This window comes from Chiloscyllium plagiosum, chromosome 24, assembly GCF_004010195.1.
Source record: "Chiloscyllium plagiosum isolate BGI_BamShark_2017 chromosome 24, ASM401019v2, whole genome shotgun sequence".
Taxonomy (NCBI): domain Eukaryota; kingdom Metazoa; phylum Chordata; class Chondrichthyes; order Orectolobiformes; family Hemiscylliidae; genus Chiloscyllium; species Chiloscyllium plagiosum.
Window position 1 is genome coordinate 31,074,963 of NC_057733.1, and position 24,368 is coordinate 31,099,330.

The 24,368-nt window shown below is 38.1% G+C and overlaps 2 protein-coding genes across 6 annotated transcripts in view; one reads left to right on the plus strand and one right to left on the minus strand.

The window, feature by feature from the left end:
- The window catches only part of LOC122562132 (monocarboxylate transporter 4-like), a 62,553-nt gene extending 58,617 nt beyond the window's left edge, over window positions 1-3,936 (minus strand). Inside the window, exon 1 of the mRNA XM_043714709.1 lies at window positions 3,545-3,936. The gene's annotated coding sequence lies outside the window, so the exon portion shown is untranslated. The remainder of the gene's footprint in view (window positions 1-3,544) is intronic.
- Window positions 3,937-5,636: 1,700 nt separating this feature from the next.
- Window positions 5,637-24,368, plus strand: part of ccdc57 (coiled-coil domain containing 57) — a 181,832-nt gene continuing 163,100 nt past the window's right edge. For 2 of the 5 annotated variants that reach the window (XR_006315235.1, XM_043714702.1), the window contains exons 1-3: window positions 7,072-7,229; window positions 18,761-19,170; window positions 20,805-20,913. Coding sequence is in view for 3 of the 5 variants with exons in the window: in XM_043714702.1 (XP_043570637.1) it covers window positions 18,776-19,170; window positions 20,805-20,913 (504 nt within the window). In the remaining 2 variants the exon portion in view is untranslated. Of the gene's footprint in view, window positions 5,798-6,035; window positions 7,230-18,760; window positions 19,171-20,804; window positions 20,914-24,368 lie in introns of those variants that run through there. The other 3 variants (XM_043714701.1, XM_043714704.1, XM_043714705.1) reach the window with 3 other exon arrangements.

Below are 24,368 nucleotides of genomic sequence, written 5' to 3' on the forward strand. Positions count from 1 at the left end.
ATAGATTTTACCTTTTCCATCAGCCTGTGAAATACAGTGCATTTGTGGAAAATCGTTTGCTACTGTTGTGATTCACCACTGCATCTGAACCATAAACAAAACTGAGAGGTTTTTAAACATATAGTTTGAACTAACATTAAGAATTTAATTCTGGTTTTATTTTTGTTGGAGAAGCAGGGAGTTATATAGATTTACAAACTAAGTATTAAGGGTGATGAGACTGAAAGATGAAAATCATTGGATAATAGAACCTTTATAGCACAGAGTGAGGTCATTCAGCTCATGTTTGTGCTATTCTCAGCAAGGGCAGTACTGCTAGTCCCTTGCCCTTTCCTGTAATGCAAACAATTTTTCTCTCTTAATTTGTTTATTCAACTCTTCTTTCCAGCAGTAATTGAATATGCCTTCACCAAACTTTCAAGACGGTATTTCAGATCCTAACCATTGGCTGATTTAAACGGTCTGACCTCATGTTATTGTTTGCATTCACTTTAAAAGTGTTTTGTCATTCACAATTGATCCATGTTTTTATTCAATAGTGGAACCTGAGCATCACTGGCTGTCCAGCATTTATTGCCTATCCCTAGCTACCCCGAGAAGAAGGTAGTGAGCCGCCGTCTTGAATCACTGCAATCTACATGCTAAAGGTTGAGACTTTGTAGCCAATGATATAACTGAGTGGCTTGCTAGGCCATTTCAGAGGGCAGATGAGAGTCAACCACATTGCTGTGGATCTGGAGTCACATATAGGTCAGATCAGGTGAGGATGGCAGGTTTGCTTCCCTGAAAGATATTAGTGAGCCAGATGTGGTTTTTTTCGGGTCAATCAGCAATGGTTTCATTGATTGTCAGTAAATTCTTAATTCCAGATTTTGTTTTATTGAACTTAACTTTCACCATCTACTATGATGGGATTTGAACCTGGGTACCCAGAACATAAGCTGTATTTCTAGATTAATTGTCTAACAGTGACATGACTAGGCCATCACCTCACCATATTTCTACCAACAGAAACAGTTTCTCCTTATCTACTCCATCTAGACCCTTCATGATTTTAAACAGCTTTATCAAATCTCCTTTCAAATTGCTCTCCTCTCAGGTGAACAATGCCAGATCCTTCAATTCATCCATATAACTGAAATACATTATGCCTAGAATCATTCCAAAAATCTTTTCTGCACCTTCTCTGAAGCCTACATATTCTTCCTGAGGTTTGGTAACCAGAAATTGAACCTAATAATTCGGTTGTAACAACTATCGAGTCATCTCCTTGCTGGTCATTCAAAAAAAAAGGTATTTGGCTGTGTTGCCTTTGTCTCTCTCAAGTTCTTGACAGAGCACATCCACCTTGAATTTGTGTGGTTTCAGACCTGAAGATCTACAAATGACATGACCTTCTCAATCCAGCAACTGAGAGAGAAATGTCGTGAACAAAGGCAAACTGTATATGTTGCCTTCACTGACCTCAGCAAGGCATTCAACCAATTGCTCAGAGGCTGCCCACTGAAGCTGTTCAATGGGATCTCCTCTATCCATGGCATGATGGGTAAGGTCAACTTTGAAAGGTCAATATCAGAACTCCTTGAGATCTACAGTGGGTTCAAACAGTGTTCTATTTTGGCATTGACACTCATTGGCATACTCTCTTTGTGCCTGTAATATGCCTTGAGGTCATCTACAGAGGGTGTCTACTTGCATATCAGACATTATAAAGCTATTCGGCCTTGATTGCTTGAGATCCCCTTAGTCTCAATTCAATGACATCACTGCAGGAGTCCTGACGGTAATGTCTTAGCCCTAAATAGCTTAATCAATGACCTTCTCTCCATAATAATACTGAAGCTTCTGAGTCCTGATGCAGCTCGGCCTGGACAACATCCCGGTTGAGGCTAATAAGAGACAAGTAACATTTATGCAACACACATGCTAGGCAATGACCATTTCCAACAAGAGAGAATGTAACCATTACCTTTCAGGTCACATCTTTCAGGTGTTCTGAAAAGCAGGCAGTTGCCCCCACAGCTGGTCCTTGTTGTGTCCATTTTACTTTTATGAAATGGAAACAATGAGATCCTATTCATAGCAGCTTGCCAAATGAGCAATTAACACCATTTCCCAGGCTTTTACCTGAAAAGTGCACACTCTCCCTTTTCAGATAAATCAATTCCTCATTGAATGCAACTTATGCACCTGCCTTCACCAGACTCTCAGGCAATAAGTTCCATATCTTAACTGTTTGCTATGTGGACCATAAAACCTAGGAGCAGAAGTAGGCCATTCAACCTGTCTAGTCCACTCTGCCATTCAATGAGATCATAGCTGATCTGATAATCCTCAACTCTACTTTCCTACATATTCCCTATAAACAGTGATTCACTTTCTCATTAAAAAATCTATCTTAGCCTAGTATATTTAATTCCCCCCTCCCCCCACCTCTTGGACTTCACCAGTTTCTTCATCCCCCCTCCCCCCACCTTGTCTCAGCCGAATCCCTCCAGCCCGGCACCGGCTTCCTGACCTGCAGTCTTCTTCTTGACCTCTCTCCAGCATCTGCAGACCTCACTTTCTCCTAGTATATTTAATGACCTAGCTTTGACAGCCGTTTGTGGTAAAGAATTCTACAGATTCACTAAGCTCTGAGAGAATAAATTACTCCTCTTCAAAAGTTGTTCTCCCTTTGTCTCCATTGCTTCTTTTGCCAAACACTTTAGGTCTGCACGCTCTTGTTTTTGCTCTCCTTCTATGAGTAGGAACTCTGCTCTGTCCAGATCCACCATGATTTTATGTGTCTCTATCAAATTTGCTGGCAACTTTCTCTGCTCCAAGAACAACAAACCCAATGTATTCAATCTTAATAAATAACAGAAAGTCTTCATCTCTACCACCATTCTTGGGAATCTTTTGTTTTGCAATCTCTCTGAACAATACTTAAGTTGAAACTGAGCCAGTGTTTTATAAAGATTGTTCTTGTTCTCTTGTTCTTGTACTCCTGCCCCTATTAATATAGTCAAGGATACTGGATGTATTATTAACTGCCCTTTCAACCTGTCTTGTCAGCTTCAATGAATTATATATTGATACAATCTGGTTTTTCTGTTCTTGCATTCCCTTCAGAATTGCACATTTTATTTTTCATTGTTTCCTTCACATTCTTCCTACCAAAATGAATCATTTGCACCTACTAAATTGAATTTCATCCAGCACCTGTCCCACCAACTTGTCTATATCCTTTTGAAATTCTATACTATTCCCCTTACATCTCACAATACTTCTGCAAATTCTATAGTGCCCTGTACACCAAGGTCTAGGTCTTACAATATATAGGGCAACTAAAAGTGTAGCTAGGCATGAGTTGTGTCTTTCTCCTTGCATTCTCCAATCTTTCCACTTTTATTTTGCTGGTTTATAACACATACCTGCTCTCCCTAGCTCTGTCTGCACCAGTCATTTACTTTTTTTTAAATCCACTATCAGTGATAAACATTTAAGTAACATTTACATCAAGTTAAAAAATCTAAGTAATTTTAATAAAAAGCCAATTCACCTGTTCTAAGACAAAGGGAAATTCTTGGCTTGATTTCCCACTTCCTCCAATTCTGTTCTGTTCTCTTCAAACCATTGAATTATGTTGAGGTGAAATAGTCCCAAAGGACCATAGGCTGTTCTCTCATAATAGAGAGGTGACCAGTATTAGTTTAACCTGAGGGTCAACATGTCTCAGTCGAGGCTGCAAAGGTGGGGCATGCATGATGATCTCAGCTGCTGTGGGGTCGGTCTCTCTGCATCACAAAACACGAGTGCTCTTGAGTATTCTGCAAAGCTGACATTCTTCAAGTGAGAGTCAAGGTTGTGAGATTTAGCAGTCTATTTGAACAGAGGGAGATCTTCCAATTAAAGTCAATCTTGTCTTCATTCAAATCCAAATGTGTATATATTCCAGCAAGGAATGTAAGTTAGTGAACAAGATCTAGTAACACTGTTACCTCCCCCCTCCCTCCCTATTTCAGAGATACTGGAGCTTTCTGTGTCAGTTTTACTGTTGCTTTATCTGAGGTCAGCCAACTCCACCACCTAAAGGAGAAAAAAAGGATCTTCCAGTTGTATGGCTTAAATATACATTTCCTTTTGTAAGGGGCTGGCACCCATGAAGCTGGTTTCATTTGGTGTGTTTGATTAACTGATTTTAAAAGAGCTGTATACTCCTTCACAAAGTGAGTTGAGGGAACTTTTTTATTTAAAAAATGAACTGCGGATGCTAAAAATCTAAAGCTGGACAAACTTCCAGCAACTGTGGAGAGAAAGCAGAGTCAACTTGAAGAAGGGTCATTGGACCCGAAATGTTAACTGTTTGTCTCTCCAGGGATGCTGCCAGACCTACTGAGATTCTCCGACTTTTTCTGTTTTGGTTTCAAACTTTTTTTTAATATGTGAAATTGAGTCATAAAATGAGGTGTTACCTGCAAAAAAGCAATGTTCCCGTAATAATGCAACCATCCAATTAAAAAAGATAGCTTTCATTATATAGTACCGTCCACAACAGTGTGATGATGTCCTTCATGGTGGGGCATTAAATGTACTATTAACCTGTTGTGACAAATGTGGCGGTTATTTTTGTACACAGTAAGGTTCCACAAACAGCGACGAGATAACGACTAGATTTTTTTGTACAATATTGGCCAGGTCAGCTCCAATGTCTCCTTAAAGTGGCAACTTCTACATCCACAGAAAGGAAGATGAAAGACATCACCAGCAACCTTCTAGTGAGAAAGCTGCTACTAAAGATTTCCCTTTTTCTTTTCCCTTTCCTTTTCAAAATGACTTTTTGTCCCACAACTTGGATTTCACCGCCTCCAGAATACGTTCCTGTTGTAAATACCATCTTTTGCAAAAGCAAAATGCTACGGGTGCAAGGAGACTGAAATAAAAACAGAAAATGCTGGATCTACCGAACAGGTCAGGCTGCACCTGTGGACAGAGAAGTGAGATGTAACGTTTTAGGTCACTGGCCTTTCGACGGAACTCAGAAATTATGTAAATTCTTATGCGATGTTTCAATGCGTTTCGCAATATGAGTAAAAGATTGCAACAAGAACTAACTATCGCTTACGCCCTTTCCTTTCATTACAGACTTTTTGTCAATATTAATCATATCCTGAGGACTTTTTTTGTCCTTGCATTTCTTTGAATGAACTTTTTTTAAACTAATATCTTTCCACTTCTTACCACAACGTTCAGTTTGCTCATTTACACTTTCGCTTGGTCTTTTTGTTTATTACATTGCTCCATTTCTCTACTTATAAATTTACTTTGCTCGTACTTCCCTTATTGCTCGTTTGCCTATTCATTCTGACTTCACTTCGACCTTCCCATTTGATGTAACAGGAATGACGTTGCCATGTATTGCGTGCGTTGTGGAAAAGTGGATGGAAGGAAATACCCAATGCCTATAAATGAGTTGTGTATTCCTATTATAGTAAGATACGGTGTATTGTGAATCAGCAGAAAGTGTACACCAATCAGCTTTCCAATTCCCTCCCCACCACTCAAACACGTGCAGTAATTTACCAAGACCCGGTAAAGCTGGACACATTACTGCTTCCAGCCAGAGCCTTTTCTCCTTCTGTACTTGTAAATTGTGAGATGTACTGAAACCTGCACGCACAACATGGGGCTTCAGAAAACACATCCATCTCAGCGAGGCTCTGATGAAATTTTACCGAACCAATATGCTGACTGTTTGTTCTCCTCATGAATGCTGCCTCTCCCGCTGAGTGTTGCCAAACATCTTCTGTTTGATGTATGAGAGGTTAAATGATGGATGGTCGTGCATGAGCACTTTCAAAATAAATGCTGGTAGACTTGGCTTTAGTGTCGTGTGGGTAACTTCAACCTTTTTGACACGTATATTCACAGCGAAAGAAATGACATCCTAGTTCTATGAGAGAGTGTTCTTTTGCAGACCTTAACGGGAGAAGAATATGTAAAAGAGCTGATGCTTGCAGTTTCTCACGCATTTTCCGCTAATTTTTTTTTAGAAACGGTCACTTACTGGCAAAGGGCTCATTGTTGGGAAATCTGGATCCAAAACAAAAAACGTGTAAATGCTTGAAGTTCCTTTTCATTAATCAGTAAGTCTTTGTGTATTTAAATAACATTATTGGACACTCCAGCATATTTTGTTGTTGCAGCGATTTGGGTCATATTCTGGATACGTGCAAATCAGCAGCTCTCTGAATTGTTCAATATAAACAGCCTGAGCAGACGGAGGGCTGTAAGTTTAGCTTTACTCCACTCATCTGACTGAGCCTGTCCTGCCTTTCGGCTCCACAATGATGGGGAGAGGTGATAGTGTTAGAATTCAGCACCCTGCCTCATTGGGAATCATAGTCCATTAGATACAGGAGCAGAATTAAGCCATTCGGCCCATCCAGTCTGCCCCACTATTAAATGATTGCTGATACAGTATTCAAACCCATTCTCCAGCCTTCTCCACGTAATCTTTGATCCCTGTTACCAGTCAAGAGCCTATCTATCTCTGACTTAAATACCCAATTAATGCGGTCCTTATTTTTTGTTTATTTTAAGAACCAACCACCAAAACAAAACAACCCAATAATCTAATAAGAAATTGAATATAGATTTGTACACCTGTTGTCTTTCACTGTGTCCTCAAAAAAATCTAATAACTCAGTTTTTGACTTTTAACTCAATTTTTGACTTTTAAATCAGCTTGTTTAAACGTGTATTTGCAACTTGAACCCAGGTCTTCTGGCCCAATGGCAGGCATACTTAGCACTGTGCTACTGCACCTTTCAAATATTTATCTAATTAACTTTTGATGTGAAAAGGTCCTTTTTTAAAGCCTTTGGGCTGATAGTTATAAAGCTAAAATACAGAGAGAACCATTATGGATAATGATCACTGAGAGGACTAAGAAGGGGGATGAATTCTCTCAGCACTCTTACTATTTATTTTCAACCTTTAGTTGATTTATTTGAATAAAATACATCTTACAAAGAAAACGGAACCATTGCCGGTGGCACAAATACTCCTCCCGTTCGGGGGAACACCAGACCCGGATGGATTTGATGGCGACACCACCGCGCGTCACCGTGGTAACGGGAAACGAGCGGCCTATTTGAACAGGCTTGAAATCCGTTTGCGTCTAAAGAGACGGAGTGAAGCACGGCTGTGGGCCGGTCGCGGTGGTAGGAGAGTATGTGAAAGAGGTGAGCTTGGGGGCAAAGTCAGGTTTTTGAGGACCTCGACATGATGCAGTTTCTGAGCAAACTGACGCTGGCCAGAGCTTCTTGCTGCAAAGTTCACATTTGAAAAGAAGGATGGAGTTCTTCTGCCCTCAAATGTCACTGAAGCTTGGAGGCTGGTACAATTGCAACATTTAAAAGGCATTTGGATGGGTATATGAATAGGAAGGGTTTGGAGGGATATGGGCCGGGTGCTGGCAGGTGGGACTAGATTGGGTTGGCATATCTGGTTGGCATGGATGGGTTGGACCGAAGGGTTTGTTTCCATTCTGTGCATCTCTATAACTTTATGTAGCCCTGTATGCTTTTAAAATCAGTTTCCGCTTAAAGGCTTTGTTTAGCAACAAAGGGAAGACTTTTGTATTGTCGATTGTAAGATAATTTAGCCTTAGAATCTCTTTTGACACCCTTGAAAACACCACTACATTAGCTGTGACTAGCTAAATTGTGATAAACTACACCCCAACAATCAGTTGCTAATGTCAAAGCATGAGTCCATATGTTTTTTTTTATATTCAGCATGTAGATAGCAATAATGATTTAAGTTAATTTCATAAATGTTCCAGGAGGGTATGTGATATTAAGAGTTGACTGAGAATTTTCCAATTGATGTAATTAATTTCATTCCTTCATTTTCTGTGTATTGTGAACTAAAGATTAATGTATGTGTACTTGCAGAAAAAGAATGAATGTAGACTGGAAAATGCAGATGACAAACAATTTAATAAAAGAACAACTGTGGCTGAGAGCAGAAACTGATAAGGGACACAATTGGGATAGAAATAAATCTACTGATTAGTTTTATAACTGACTAATTATGATTTGAGATGTACATACCAAGAAGTTCCAAGTACTGAATCAAGGTCTCTACTGAGTTAGTTGTCTTAATAAGAGAATTATAATTGATTTCAGCATCCTAAATTTAAAATAATTTTAAGCTGATAAAGATCACCCAAGGCACCATACAGGTGTCCTATAAGCAAAATTTGACAACAATCCACATAAGGTGATATTGGGATGTATGACTAGATGCATGGTCCAAATAATTTTAAGGAGCTTCTTAAAGGAAGAAAGAAAGGTAGGGAGACAGTGTGATTCAGAAAGTATTTCTGAGCTTAGAACATTGACAACTGAAGATTTGGCCTTTAAATAGTGACTGGTTAAAATGTTTTGCTTAAGAGACTAGATTAGAGGAGTGCAAACATCTCTGATGCTGGAGGAGTTTAGAGAGGTGTGAGGCCATGGGTGCAACTTGAAGGCAAGGTGAGAATTTTTAAAATTGAGGTGTTGCTTAATCGGCACCCATTCTTGGTGAGTGACATGAGGGTTTTTGGGATTGGAGGACAGTCTGGACACAGATATCAGAGTTTTGTATGATCTCTAATTTACAGAGAGTGGAATGAGGGAAGCCAGCCAAGAGTGTACTGGAATAGACCAATTGACCAGTAATAAAGGACCGGTTGAGGGTTTGAGAAACAACTGAGTTAAGGAAGGAGCAGACTGTAAACAAAAAATGCTGGCGATCACGGCAAGTCAGACAGGATCCATAGACCGAGGCCAAGCTAACATTTCAAGTCTAGATAGCTCCATCAGCTGCAAAAAGGAGCAGAGTTGGGCTATGTTGATAGGTTGCAGCTGTGAAAACAGGTGGTCTTGTTGATGTTATAAATCAAACAAAAGCAGAAATTGCTGGAAAAGCTCAGCAGGTCTGACAGCATCTGTGAAGAGAAATCGGCACTCTGAGAAAGGGTCACCATACCTGAAACGTTAACTCTGATTTCTCTTCACAAATACTGTCAGAAATGCTGAATTTTCAGGCAACCTGTTTTTGTAGTTTTATTACTAATGTGGATCTATGGTTGGAAGCTAATCTTGAAGTCTGATTATAAAACCAAGGTTGCAAACTGTCTGATTAGGCATCAGATAGTTCTCGGGCAGAAAGTTAGTATTGACAGCTAAGGATCAGAGTTTGTGTTGGGACTTAAGTAGTGACTTCAGTCTTCCAGGTATTGATTGGTGAAAATCAATGCTTACCAAGAGCATTGGCCAGAGTTTATGCTACTTACTGTTGTTCATCGAAATCTGAGTAAGGAAAGCATTTCGGTTCAGTTATGATACCTACTGTGGGGCTAACAGTAATCCAGTTTAAGGCTGACAAGAATAATGATTAATTTGGAAAGATAACATTTTGTGTATACCTGCTGCCTGAATCACTACCCTAGCATTGAATTGAGAGCACTGATGAGGGAGATGTACAGAGAATAAAAACCAGTAATAAACAGAAAAAGAGAAAAACATTTGTAAACTGAGGATTTGGCAGTTGGTAGAAGGAATTCTCCATGTGAACAAAAACAAGCTAGTTAGGACCAAGCAAAATTGACACCAAACAAATACGAAATATAAAGTTAAATATGTTGTGTTAATTAAAATGTGTGGAAAGATAATTACATATATAAAAATAATATTTTACATTCAAAAGTTGAGAAATACATTTTGGATAATTTTTCTTACCACCAGCATGACGATCGGGGTTTTTCTGCCAGTGAGTCTATTTAAATGGACACAGAAGAATCAAAGTAGCAGGAATAACAATAGATGGAAGGAGGCAAAGCAATGTTCTGATTCCATGACTGTTGGAGTTTTATAAGGCATTTTAAAGTAAGAACACTTCAACACAGGATTAAGTTAACATGAAGTTGTACACGGTTTCATAATGACAGTTTGAACTTGACCATGTACAACTGAGAAAGTCCTTCTATTGTAGTTTCTGTCGAGTTAGTTGAACTCACCAATGTGGCAATGAGGATGATAACAGAGGGCAGGCACATCTAGGATTCTGCATTCAGTGAATTTGATTTCAAATGTGCGATTCCGCATCAATTTCCAAAATGTATTTCTTTCTAAACCTCCAATAATGGTGGCAACATTATGTTTAATGCTTCTCTGTAAATGCTTTACTACACTGTCATTTACTTTTCAGATTGATTGCAGTGAATTGTGAGTTCCGTTGCCATTCATTAAATAGGATGGAAACTTTAAATGGAGAAAATATAGTTCAAGGTTGTAATCTTCAAAAACTTTCTAGATTCTGGACTGTCCAATGAGTAGGAAAACTTCAAATATTATCTGTATTAAATAGGGGAGGATGACTAAAAATAGGAAACTGTAAGCCAATTTGTCTAACATCTAGTTCTGAGGAAGGACCCAAAACGTTGACTCTAATCTCTCTCCACTGACGTTGCAAGACCTGCTGAGCTTTTCCAACAATCTCTGTTATTGTCTAGCATTTGTGATTGGGAAAAATACTGTAATCTTTTATTAAGGAAGTTACAGCAGGATATTGACAATTATCCTAATACAACTGAGCACAGCCATATGGTTTTATGAAAGGGAAATCCATATTTGACGAGTTTCTGGAGGATGTAACAATTGGGATGGGTAAAAGGGAACCTGTAGACGTAATTTATTTCTACTTACAAAAGGCATTTGATAAGATATCACCAGTTTACTACATAAGATGAGAACCCATGGTTTTTAGGGTAATCTACTAGCATAAAGTTAGAATTGGCTAACTGAAGGAAACGAAGTCCTGGTTTCTTTTAAGAGAGAGATTGAATCAGAGATACTGAACTGGTTAGTTAAGACAATTTGAGTAAACCGCTTGGGAGGTGTTTGGTCTCTTTTTAAATGGCCTGAATGGATATGGCCAGCTCTCTCAGATTAAGATTTCTGGTGTTTGGTTTTTCAGTATCCTCAAAAGCTATTGGGTCTCAACAGAATTAGGACCTTCAATAAATATCTCCTGGCTGCTACTCTTTCTGAATTTTCTCTTGGTGTTTTTTCCACTTGGCTGGAGAACTGCATGTGAGAATCTTTGTCCCAATTTCCCTTTGTCCCAAGGGATGTGTTTATAGAATGTCATTGTCATTGTATTGGAACAATTAATTAGTACAAGTTACTTTATTTGTTATTCTGTTAAATTTTTAATAGAGTTAAGTTATTCTAAATTCCTTTCTTCTTTGGTTGTATTTTAACAATAGTGTTTAAATAAATTGTGTTTTGCTTAATATTGAGTAGTTTGACCAGTCACATTGCATCAAGAACAGTTGCTTCACATTTGCTTTCAAAAATAAGAAAAAATTAGGGTCTAGGCTACCTTAAAATATTTGGAGAGGGTCTGGCCTGGACCATAACAGTAGCCTGTAACTAGTGGGATGCTACAAGAATCAGTGCTGTTGCCTTGCTTATTTACTATTTATATTATTGACGTAGATGAAGTATTTGAGTGTCAGAGTTTAGGAGAATGAGAGGTGACCTTTACTGCAATATGTCAACAACTTCAGAATCTTGTACAAGTGGTAGGAGGAGAAGAGTAGGTGCTGGGGAGAGTTAAAAAGGAATTGCTTGTAGGAGAAAGGTGAAGGGAAATCTAAATCTGGTAGTTTAGTTTCAGAATAAGGTGCCTCCCAGTTGAAACAGATGAAGCAGAATTGTTGAGATTCACAAATCATTTGAATTCTCCACTCGAAAGAACTATGAGACTCAACTCATTGAATATATTCAAAGCCCAGATAAACACATTTTTGGACTTGAGGGATAACTATTATGAAGAATAGGAGGAAAAGTAGAGTTGAGGCTAAAATCAAATCAGCAATTAATTCATTGAAATACTCTGCACTTGCCAAGATGCATGTGAACGTCATCACCTCGCAGCCACATAACACCCTGACTTGGAACTGTATTGCTGTTCTGTCTATGTTGCTGGATCAAAATCCTTTTACACTCATCTTTCCTAACAAAATGGGTATACGTGATCAGATGGACCATGGCAGTTCAAGAAAGTGGGTCTGCGCAACTTTCTTGAAGACAATTGGAGATGGCCAACAAATGCTGGTCTTGTCAGTGATATCCATACTCCATGAAAGAAATTTTTTAAAAGTTTTCATTTTAGAAAATCTTTTTAATCTTGGCTTTTTCAGTTCACTTGAAATTCTCTTCTAGAAGAGTGATGGGAACAGATTCTAAATTTAAGATGTTTAAACCTGAGTTAAGACATATAGTCAACTGGTGAAATGAAATAAAAGTTTATGCAAACCATGATCAAATCAGTTGTATGAATACAAGCACAATGGAAATATCTTCACCATCGATGCTTTGCAAACTTGATATTATCATGAATGTTTCATTGCAAAGGAGTGATGCTGTTCACCTTCCTGTCAATTACTCCAAAGATTTTCTTTTCCAGTGGTTAAAAGAAATATTCCCTAATCTGTTTTGCAGTTGGATTCAATGTTGTACTTTCTCCAACCACCAGTTTGATGGATTCTAATTAAGGTGGTCTGAATATGAAAGTATCAATTAGATCTAAATATTTGGGAAATGCTAACAGGGTTAAGGAAAATGAGTGCAAATGCAATGGCAATGTATATGTCAACCATTCTTAATGTTGAACTTGTGGTCAATTATCCCAAGTTAATGCTATTACAATCATTCAATGCTGAAGCAAGGAATACTGCAGATGACTTGTGATAGAACAGGATATCTCAGACAGTGACTTTTGCAATTGCCAGAAGTCACTGATTTATCTAGCAACAATCTCCAAAGTTCTAGTGAATAATGTTCTATATAATACAGGTTATAAATATTTAAGTCCTATGTACCTACATAGGTCACAGTGCTACTTAAACCAAACACTTGGTGGAAAAGAATTGCATATGAACTGTACAGTAAAAACAAATGTTTTAAAGAATACAATTAATATGAGAGTTAGTACTGTGTTTGAATATTTTTGGTTCATGAGCATGGTAGGGCATAGGATAAGGGAGAGTTATTTGAAGCTTAGTCTTGACAATAATCCAGTCTCAATAGAAACAAGAATTTAAATAGAAAGAAAACATTTTGACTGCATTTATTCTTGGTTGGTAGTGGGGGATAGAGAGGAAATTAGCATACATAATGGAGATAAACTTGTATAACTGCAGCTTGGGAAACTGCTGAACAATCACTAATTAATTAGAGGATTGTTTTGTGTATATCTTCCAAACCAAAGCCCCACCCCTTTTTTTAGCAGAAATTTTCATTAAAAATTTCAAGTTAAGTAAATGTGAGCATCAGTACAATGAGTGTAGATTTTTATAATCTGCAGATCACATGCTAGACATAGAAGCACTTTAATACAAGTTACTCATGTGAAAAGTATCTTTATTATAGTTTTACTAAATCTTGACTGTAAGTTTAAACTTCTAAAACATAAATAGATTTTTAAAAAAAGGTTTATTTTAACTTGGTTCTGAAAGCCCTTTTTTTAGTAAAACAAAATCCTTTTACTTTGGAGAAACTATAAAGCTTTTTGATTAGCTTTTCTTCTTTCCTCCTATTCACTTGGAATTTTAAGATATTGTTTCATAAATCGTTAGATATAACTGAAGTGAATCAAAACTATTTCTTTAAGCCAGACTAAGGCAATACAGTTATCAAGATTAAAACCAGTACTAATAAGACATAAAGAGTACATATAAGAAGGAAGTCCCAGTGGTCTGTTTGGATCTCATTGGGCCCTGTTGCTTGGGTTCTTTGTTGCTGAATTGAAGTAGTTAATGCTTGAAGACTGGTCTAGCACATAGTCCTAGAGATGTACAGCATGGAAACAGACCCTTTGGTCCAACTTGTTCATGCCAACCAGTTATCCCAACCCAATCTAGTCCCACCTGCCAGCACCTGGCCCATTTCCCTCCCAACTCTTGTATTCATATACCCATCCAGATGCCTTCTAAATGTTGCAATTGTACTAGCCTCCACCACTTCCTCTGTGGCAGCTCATTCCATACACGTAACACCCTCTGTGTGAAAACAATGCCCCTTAGGTCTCTTTTATATTTTTCCTTCTCACCCTAAATCTATGCCCTCTCCTTCTGGACTCCCCTACCCCAGGAGAAAGTGAGGACTGCAGATGCTGGAGATCAGAGCTGAAAATGTGTTGCTGGAAAAGCACAGCAGGTCAGGCAGCATCCAAGGAACAGGAGAATCGACGTTTCGGGCATGAGCCCTTCTTCAGCTCCCCTACCCCAGGGAAAAGACTTTGTCCATTTACCCTATTCATGCCCCTCATGATTTTATAAACCTGTATAAGGTCACCCCTCAGCCTCCGAGGCTCAAAGGAAAACAGCCCCAGCCTATTCAGCCTCTCCCTGTAGCTCAAATCCTCCAACCCTGTAAAAACATGATGGCGTCTAAAGTTGAATGGTTGGGTGGTCACTTCTTCAAGTGAATTAAGCTAAATAGCACACAATGTTTAAAAAGAGAAGATTTGTCAATTCTAGCTGCTAAATTACTTTACAACACGCCACTTTAACAGTGCAAAGGTTTTTGCACTCTCCCCTCCTCCCTCCCTCTTTGTTAAGATGGTTTAACATTAAATGTATCTTTCGAGATAGCAAACTGCCTAGAAGAATTGAATCATGTTCGATAATGTACATGCTATCTTGAACTATGGCAGTCTGTCTGGTGAAGACCATCCTGCAGGGGTGTTAGGCCACTTATCATTTTTTATGTAGTGATAGTAACTAAATTATGGTATATTTCTAAGTCCAAATGTTGTGTTATTTGGAAGGGAACTTGTGGGTAGCAGTGTTCCCATCCTCCCAGTTGCCATTTGTGCCCTTCATAACAGTGGAGGTCACAGGTTTAGAAGTTACTGGTGTAAAAGCCTTGACAATTGGTTGCAGTGCGTCTTGTCGACTGTACATACTTTAGTCATTGTGTGTTTGTGATGGAGCAAATGAATGTTAAGCCAATGAAATGGGCTTTTTTTTGTTGTTGTTAGAGCAGAGTTCACTTTGTCAAGTAAATGATCCCAACACCCCAAGCTTTCGGTTGTTGGTCATGTGTTTTGCAGTGAATCACTTGCTGGAGAATATCTAACTTCTGTCTTGGTCTTGTAAACTTTTATACTGTTAAGTTTCTTGACAAAGAAAATCTCTGCCTTTTGAAGCTGGGGTCTAGAAAATACTAATGTTGTTGAATCTCAAGATGTATTCATTAAAGTCTCTTTTATTACTGGGTACTTGTGTGACATATGCCATGATTGAATGTTATCCAGATCTCTGCATCTGGATTGCTTTAGTATCTGAGGAGTTGAATGGAATGGAGCTCCATGCTACCATCAGTAAACATCCTCACTTTTGATCTAATGATGGCTGGGAATGCGTAGGATATTACTTTATAGGAACTTCAACGAATTCAGGCATGTTCCATTATGTTCAGTATAGTTTCTCTCCTGATTCCCATTCAGTTCAATTTTGCTCAAACTCCTTAATGGCACACTCCGTCAAATGCTAACTTGGTATCAAGGGCAGTCACTCTCACTTCACTGCAGGACTTTGGCCGTTTCTGTCTGTCTTGTCACTTGTTTGCAAATGTGCACTAACTACAATAGCCTCTTTCATTCTACTGGTTCTTATATAGTGTTCAGTGAATGACTGACTTTGTTTGTTTGTTTGTTTGTTTGTTTAGTAATTGTCAATATGACAGCAGCATGAGCTGATTATGAGAAAAACAATCAAACTCTACGATTTAACAATAAAACAAAATAAACTACCATGCACTGAATATAACATTTTGGACCTCTTTAAACCGTGTAGAACAATGATTAACTGCATTGTTTCTTTATCTGGCCCTTTTTGAATACAGTAGGGTTACGTTGCAGATTCCAAATCAAACAAATTAGTTCAGGTTTTTCATAAGACATGTTAGCATTTAGAAATGGGAAAGTAGTAGTTATAGGGCAGTGTATTGTTCTTCCTGTTTGCCCAAAGGTACTAATTTTAACTTTTTCCTTGACTAAATTTGAAGATACAAAATGCCTGAGCTTATTTGTATCTCAATCAATACTCCTGTCTAATACCCAGGATTCACTCTTAGTTTTTGTTTACTTTGGAAGGATATAAAAAAAAACTGATACTTCATATTAGTGGCGTTTTTGGTGCTGACGATTCATTAAAATGTCTTCATGTTGTAAACCTACCTTGTCATTTGGGGGAAGAGAACTGCTTTCTCCTCACAGGCAAGTTGAATTTTCTATTTTTTTCTTTCAAAATATTTAAGAATACACGAAGCACATTCTTAAAATGTGTATGAAACTGCCAAGTAATATTGTAACTGCTGCTTCACAAGAATTACTTGTTTCATATGGTGAGACTTGTATGAAATCTTTATTACCAGCAGCTAAATAAGATATTGGAGATCGAGCTTAGTTATTGTCTGCAACATATGATGTATGTCCCTATGCCATCAAATCTGCTAATGTTGTGCTGGTTAATTTGCTAATTGTGTAGCTAGCCAGTTAAAATAGCATATCATGGAATTATACAGTTACTGAATTCAGCCTCATAATGTTAAGGATAGTAATGTAAACTTTTTTTTGCTTTGTCTGAGAAACAACATCACCTGCAAGTTTCCCTCCAAGTCACTCGCCATTCTGACTTGTAATCATGTGACTGATCCCACGCTACTGAAGAAACAAAATCCTGGCAACCCTACCTAATGGCATTATGGGTTTACCTACAGCCTATGGACTGCAGTGGTTCAAAAAGGCAACTCACTACCACCTTTTGAGCAATTTGAAATGGGCAATAAATGCCCAACCAGTGACGCTAGAGTCTCAAGTGAATTTAAAACAAGATTTCTTTTTTGATTTGACAAAGAATTGAGAAGTATGCAGTTTAATTTACTTGCATTATGACATTAATTACTTTGGGTTGTATAACCCTTTTGTTATTGTATAGATCTTAATTTCCTACTACCACTGCAGATACCAAGATTCTCATTTAGAGGAATTTAGATTTGAACTTTTCAAAGGAGACACACTCTCAAAACCCTTCCACTATCTCAAAATCTGTGTCTGCAGTAAAGGTGGATTGTGTATATTTAGAAACACTGCTGACAGCAAGATAACTGCATGTAGGCTATCAGCTGTACTGTTGAAATACAAAGTGCTGAAAGAAATGTACTTTACAAGCTATTCTGAATAGACTGGAAAACCTGACCATGGCATCCTTAACATTCCTTTTTGAGGTCATTCAAATCAATGTAAGGGATAACGTCAATGCCATTTACACTGAAGAAGTTTTAAGAGTTGATGCAAGCATAGAAATTAACTCATGATATTGTTCTGTGTTACAAATACCAAGTTTTAAGTTTATTGTATTTTTGTTTGACTTTCTAGTTAATTTGAGGTCAAGTGGAGAAATGAAGGGGTTTGTGAGGCTGAAGGGAACAATGGTGGAGTGAAGAAGGCTCCATGGAGGAATCGGGGATATATAAACTAGGCTATGGAGGGAGATTAGATTAGATTAGATTACATTACAGTGTGGAAACAGGCCCTTCAGCCCCAACAAGTCCACACCGCCCCACCGAAGCGCAACCCACCCATACCCCTACATTTACCCCTTACCTAACACTACGGGCAATTTAGCATGGCTAATTCACCTAACCTGCACATCTTTGGACTGTGGGAGGAAACTGATAGGCAGAAATACCCTGGGGATGGGGGGATGGGGAGGACTGCAAGATGGATGAACGTGATTGGGGGCAGAGCTTGAAATCCATTACTGAGGAAGTTAATTCTTAGCTTAAGTTTAAAGAATAGGGTTGGTACATTCATTATATGTGTTGTAATGAACCCTGTGTTAATTGTCAGCTTTAAATCTGGGTTGAGATTCAATATACAATAAAAGGGGCAGTACCTGTTTATAGCTTGGCATTTTGCACTGGCTGAGATCTCACCAGTTTGAGGAAGGTGTGTTTAGGGTCTAGTCTTTTATGTACATGTAAGTTTCCTGTTTTTTCTTGGGAGTTGCAAGAAAACGCCTCTTATGTCTGTTGTCTTGTGGTGTCCAGGAAATTAATACTTTGGTGTATTGTTGTTTTATGTTTAATGTAAAATTTATTTGAGACTAATGGATGCTTCTGCTTGAGTCCAATAGCTACTATGTGTACAGAAATACAGACAATATTGTTACTTTATGACTTTATCTAATAAGTGAATTAGCAAGAATGAAAATATAATACTCAAAATTCTGAGACACATCCTTTTGGAGAAAAACATTTGATGACTTCTTTCATGCAGTCAATTTAAAATAATTGGATTTTCATTGTGCATGTGAATGGTCACAACTGAATTGCACTGTATTGTACCATTTACAAAGTTTTAACAAATATATTTTTGGAACTATCTATGCCTCAAACCATTGCACCTGATAGCATATTTAACAAATTGATCATCTCATTCAATAATTGTCCAATCCCACTTCCAACCAGTGGCATGACAGCTCTTGCAAAATTTAGAGTACGCAATAGGTCAGTCAGTATTTGAGTTTAACTTTTTTTTTGTTGGTACAACTAACTGGTTTGACAATGCTTGAAGAAGCTGTGTGAACTGCAGGGACCTCTAATTCCTCAGTGTAATTGCTCATTTGAAAACTTGTTTTATTTATAAGGTATCACTTTGCAGAATGCTTCAAGATAATTTTGATGAACTTCTTACTCGGAAGGAACAGGAATGGAAGGACCTTCAGATACAACGTGTCCAGTCACTACATACTGCACTTCAAGATTCACAAAGAAAACTCAAAGAACAGCAAGAAAAGTTTAACATACTGAAAGAGGACTTCATGTTCAACCTAAAGGTACTGGAGGAACGAGACCGAGATTTGGAACGGTATGATGCCATATTTGCTCGACTGAAGGTTACCGAAAGCTGCAAACAGGCAGAGATCAGTGATCTGCAAATTCAGATTGCCAAGATGCAAGAACTTGTGACTAAGGAAACAAAGACTCGGGATGAAGTGCAGTTTCAGTACCAACAGGCGCTGAAAGCACGTCAACTAGAAATAGACAAAATGCGCAGGTATGGTCAGGTCAAGGAATATCTTGCATAAGAATGCCTGCAGTTTCTGTCAATTGCAAGCAAGTTATGTTGGCAATGCTATGGTTCATCAGCTTCTATGTCCCTTCTGTTTTAAAGCTGCAATGCCACATGATCTTTCTTATATTGTAACGTTACCAGCTCACTTGGCAAGTTGCAAAGGACCACTGAAAGTAATTGTGAATAGATGGTCATTAATCACCCACTTTAACTGAGATTGGAACCTTTGTGATTCTGCAGCATGATTTTTATATAAGCCTAGTCTATGTACACCTTTACCTAATGTTAAGGATGCTTCAGAACTGCAACATAAATTCACTACTGCAATTTTAAAGGGAGATGTGAATAACAGACTGCATCTAATGATGCAGAAAGCAACAATAATGAATTATTGTATTTTTCTATGTTTGAAGCACTTTTTTTATTGTAGTTTGAATTTTCAAATCATGCCAGATTTAGCTAAGTAGATGAATTTAATGAAGGAAACTATTTTATTTTCAATCCGGTGTATTATCAACCTTTTTCTATTAGCAAAGGTATTGCCTGCTTCCTGGGGTTGAGTTACAAGAACACCTGTTCTTCTCCATCACATAACAACTGACCTTCATTCTCGATTTAGCTTTATAGTCTGTTCAACACAATCAGCCCAATAAAGAGGCGAGGAGATGACCCAGTGGTATTATTATAGACTATCCAGAAACCCAGCTAATGTTCTGGGGATGACAGATGGTTGAATTTGAACTCAAATTCCTAATTCCAGATTTTTATTAATGATGACCATGAGACTTGTTGGGGTTCATTAATGTCCTTTCGGGGAAGGAACTGCACCTGCAGTGATTGTAACAAGTTCCCTGATTGGGGCTTCTGGCTGACATAAAGGTTGAGGTCAGGGATGCTGACATTGTGGTGCCTAACTCTTTGAGGTGGTACTATAGTTAAGGACGGTCCCTTTGTAAGTAAAAGGTGACTTGCTGATGGGATTCCAGCCTCTGTAGAATTATTTCACCACCCTTTCCTGGTCTGGCCTACAAGTGACTCAGACCCACAGGAATGTGGTTGACTCTTAACTCCTCTCTGGGCAATAATGCAAGCTCAGCCAGCAACACACTCATGCTGTGAATTTTTTTATATTTGAAAAGCCTAATCTTATCCTTCGTAGAGGACCAAGTGAATGTATTTATGTTAAGTGTTACCAAGTGTAAATAAAATCCCCCTACCATTATTTTGGGTTATTGAGGATTGAATAATAACTCAGCCAAACCAACCCATTTGAGCATATGTTCTGCATTTTGGCTGAGCAAATAGCTGGAAAGATTCAGATATTGGGTGCCTTTTTACTTGTCTGCATGCCAGCAGTTCTAGTCTTGAATTCCTGATTATGGGCAATAGTTTGCACGAGCTGTCTTTTAAACCTTCCAATGATAAAATTTTGAAGTCATTTTGCCTAATATGCATTATATGTTACCAACTGTATAACTGTTCTTAAATGTGTTTTGCATAAGATTTTAGAAATTATGCTGTCTTTAGCATCATGAATAATATGTTCTAATACTAAAAGAAACTTCACTCTAATTTTGTGATTTTAATTGCTGATTTGTAAATATGTCAAAATGCAGTTCAAAAGACTCCAAGATTGATGAGCAACATGAAGAGTATCAGAAACTAAAACAAAATCTTGAGCGCAAAGTCCAAGAAGTGGAGGGACAACTTACTTTACAAAAGCAGGTGTGGCAAGTAATATTTTCAATTTAGCCTTAATTCAAAATTGCAATACATTTTGCTCGCAACACTGTATGATGTCTTAGAAACTTAAATACTACCAAGAAATATTTTCAATATTGTGGCAGGGTCACTTACCTTTTTAATTTTTTTTAATTCCATATTGAATTTCAAAGAAGAATCCACATCTTCTTACTTTACCATTTACTGAAGGTGTGACTTTTGAATTGAAATGAACTGGATAAAATATTTCAAATAGAGCAAACTATAATATGCTTACTTTGAGCACTACCTGGCGTTTAAAACTTGAACACACTGATGACTTAGACCACATTAGAAATCAGAAGTAGAATTTATTTGACCAGCATGGATGAAAAGCTAATTCATTGCTTCCATCCAAAAAGTTTAAGTGCAGTTGTTAATTTCATGATCCCAGCTGATGGTAATACTAACCAAATTAGATCCCAGAGTGAAATCTTGACTGACTAAAGGATTTATTTTAGCAATTTGATGGTCAGCCACTTGTTCACATGGGGCTGTTAATGTACATTTAAAAGAAGAATATAATTTATTGTACAAAGGCAGGGGAGGGAGAAATCACAGCTTGTATATAGGACAATTGTGAAACTTTTATCATAAACAATAAAAAGATTCAACCTTTTGTTCCCAGCTATATCTTGTGCAGAACTTAACCCCATCGAAAAATTACTCCCCCCACTATAAAATTTCTTATGCAATTGACAAGTTTGCAAGCATTTCATTTTGGTGACTTTCTGCATATCAAGATGTGAGTTTTGTTTTCCCTTTCTCCCCAACATACACAGACAGGCTAACTCTCAATGAATTTTCTCACTGCTTTAATTGTGTTGAGGCCATTTAAACAGTGTATCTGCTGGTCTGAACTTTCCCTCTGACCCCTTTTTATTTATGATGTGAAAACTTTACATTGTAAATACCTGAGCAAAAACCATCATAGTTACCTTGGTAATCATTTACCTTAAGTCATGTGTTTTCTTGGATAGGCTGTTCTTGACCTAATGTTTAAAAGGTGAGTTGATGATCCTTTGTTTTATTTAAAACAAAACTAGTTACCTTCACAGAAGTAAGCCTAAAACCCCATTTTAATGCTACTGTAGAATCCTAGTTCCCAAACAATACAATATACTACAAACCCATATTATTGTATCAAATATTTGGATCCTTTGTTTAATTTTAAGCAGTCAAACCTGTGCAGCTTACTCGCACTAGACCATGGAAGGCTTCGTGTTGCTTGTCCAGAGCCATTGGCGTGTTGACTTGTGACGTTATTAGGAGTGACCCTGTTTAATAAGATCATCAGGTTCTGTTAGTGAGGTGAATTTTTTTTATTGGGCATCGGATTTGGAGTGTGGAAGAATTGTCTAGTTAGGCCTTGAATTACTTAGTCAGTACAAAGGATTGATTTGCTTGTCAAACATGTTTGGCGCCTGCGATCTGGGGCCATTTTTGACCTCCGATGACATGTTTTATACCTGTACCTCCCATGCAGGTTATTTTTTCTGGCATGCTTTACAACAGTTGTTCCACTTCAAATAATGATTTGAATATGAAATGTTTGTATGCTCTGTGAATGTCATCTCTTTTGGATGTTTTTTTTTCTAGTTGTTTTTTAAAAAAAAACTGAACAGTGGCTCTCACGCAGTAGATAGCATGTACTGCAGTGCCTTCTCAGTAGTAACGTGATGAGCTGCAGAGCTAAGGTATTATATCTCTCAAGTCTCTTGCAGCTATTTGGTGAAGTGAACTATTCATTTTGTGTGGCATTTGTGCATTGTAATGATTCATACATTTTAATTGTCTAAAGTTTCGACTTGGGATAGAAGGGGAATTAAAACTAGCTAAAATTGTCGCTGAAAATTTGTACAGCATAAGACGCGTACTACCAACCATGACATCTAATAGGATAAATTGTCATCTTTTGCCTTTAATTTCTATCTAAACAGTTAAATTAAATGTTCCAAATTTAATGGCAAGTAATTTACAGATCAGTGACTTAACATACGTGCTTGAGGGGAATTAAACTATGCAACTTCATCAAAGGAAAAACTTGCTTTTATTCACGTCTTTCACATTCTCCGGATATCCCAAAGCACTTCATTGACGATGAATCAATGATTCAACGTCCAGGTATAGACAGGATAGATCGAGTGAATCCTTAGAGTATAAAGGAAGTAGGAGTATATTTAAGAGGAAATCAAGAGGGCAAAACGAGGAATTAAGAAGAATCCAAAGGGTTTTTACAAATATATTAAGGACAAAAGGGTAACTAGGGAGAGAATCGGGCCCCTCAGCGGTCACCAAGGCGGCCTTTGTTTGGAGCCACAGAAAATGGGGGAGATACAAAATGAATATTTTGCATCAGTACTTACTATGGAAAAGGATATGGAAGATATAGATTGTAGGGAAATAGATGGTGGCATCTTGCAAAATGTCCAGATTATAGAGGAGGAAGTGCTGGATGTCTTGAAACAGTTAAAAGGTGGATAAATCCCCAGGACCTGATCAGGTGTACCCGAGAACTCTGTAGGAAGCTAGAAAAGTGATTGCTGGGCCTCTTGCTGAGATATTTGTATCGTTGATAGTCACAGGTGAGGTGCCAGAAGACTGGAGGTTGGCAAACATGGTGCCACTATTTAAGAAAGGTGGTAAAGATAAGCCAGAGAACTATAGACTGGTTAGCCTGACCTCTGTGGTGGGCAAGTTGTTGGAGGGAATTCTGAGGGACCGAATGTACATGTACTTGGAAAGGAAAGGACTGCTTCAGGATAGTCAACATGGCTTTGTGTGGGAAATCATGTCTCACAAACTTGATTGAGTTTTTTTTTTGAAGAAGTAACAAAGAAGATTGATGGCAGAGCAGTAAATGTGATCTATATGGACTGACAAGGCGTTTGACAAGGTCATGGGAGACTGATTTAGCAAGGTTAGATCTTATGGAATACAGGGAGAACTAGCCATTTGGATACAGAACTGGCTCAAAGGTAGAAGACGAGGGTGATGGTGGAGAGTTGTTTTTCAGACTGGAGGCCTGTGACCAGTGGAGTGCCACAAGGATCGGTGCTGGGCCCTCTACTTTTTTCTCATTTACATAAATGATTTGGATGCGAGCACAAGAGGTACAGTTAGCAAGTTTGCAGATGACACAAATTGGAGGTGTAGTGGACAGCAAAGAGGGTTTCCTCAGATTACAACAGGATCTGGACCAGATGAGCCAATGGGCAGATGGAGCTTAATTCGGATAAATGTGAGGTGCTGCATTTTGGGAAAACAAATCTTAGGACGACTTATACACTTAATGGTAAGGTCCTAGGGAGTGTTGCTGAACAAAGACCTTGGAGTGCAGGTTCATAGCACCTTGAAAGTGGAGTCGCAGATAGGTAGGATAGTGAAGGTGTTTGGTATGCTTTCCTTTATTGGTCAGA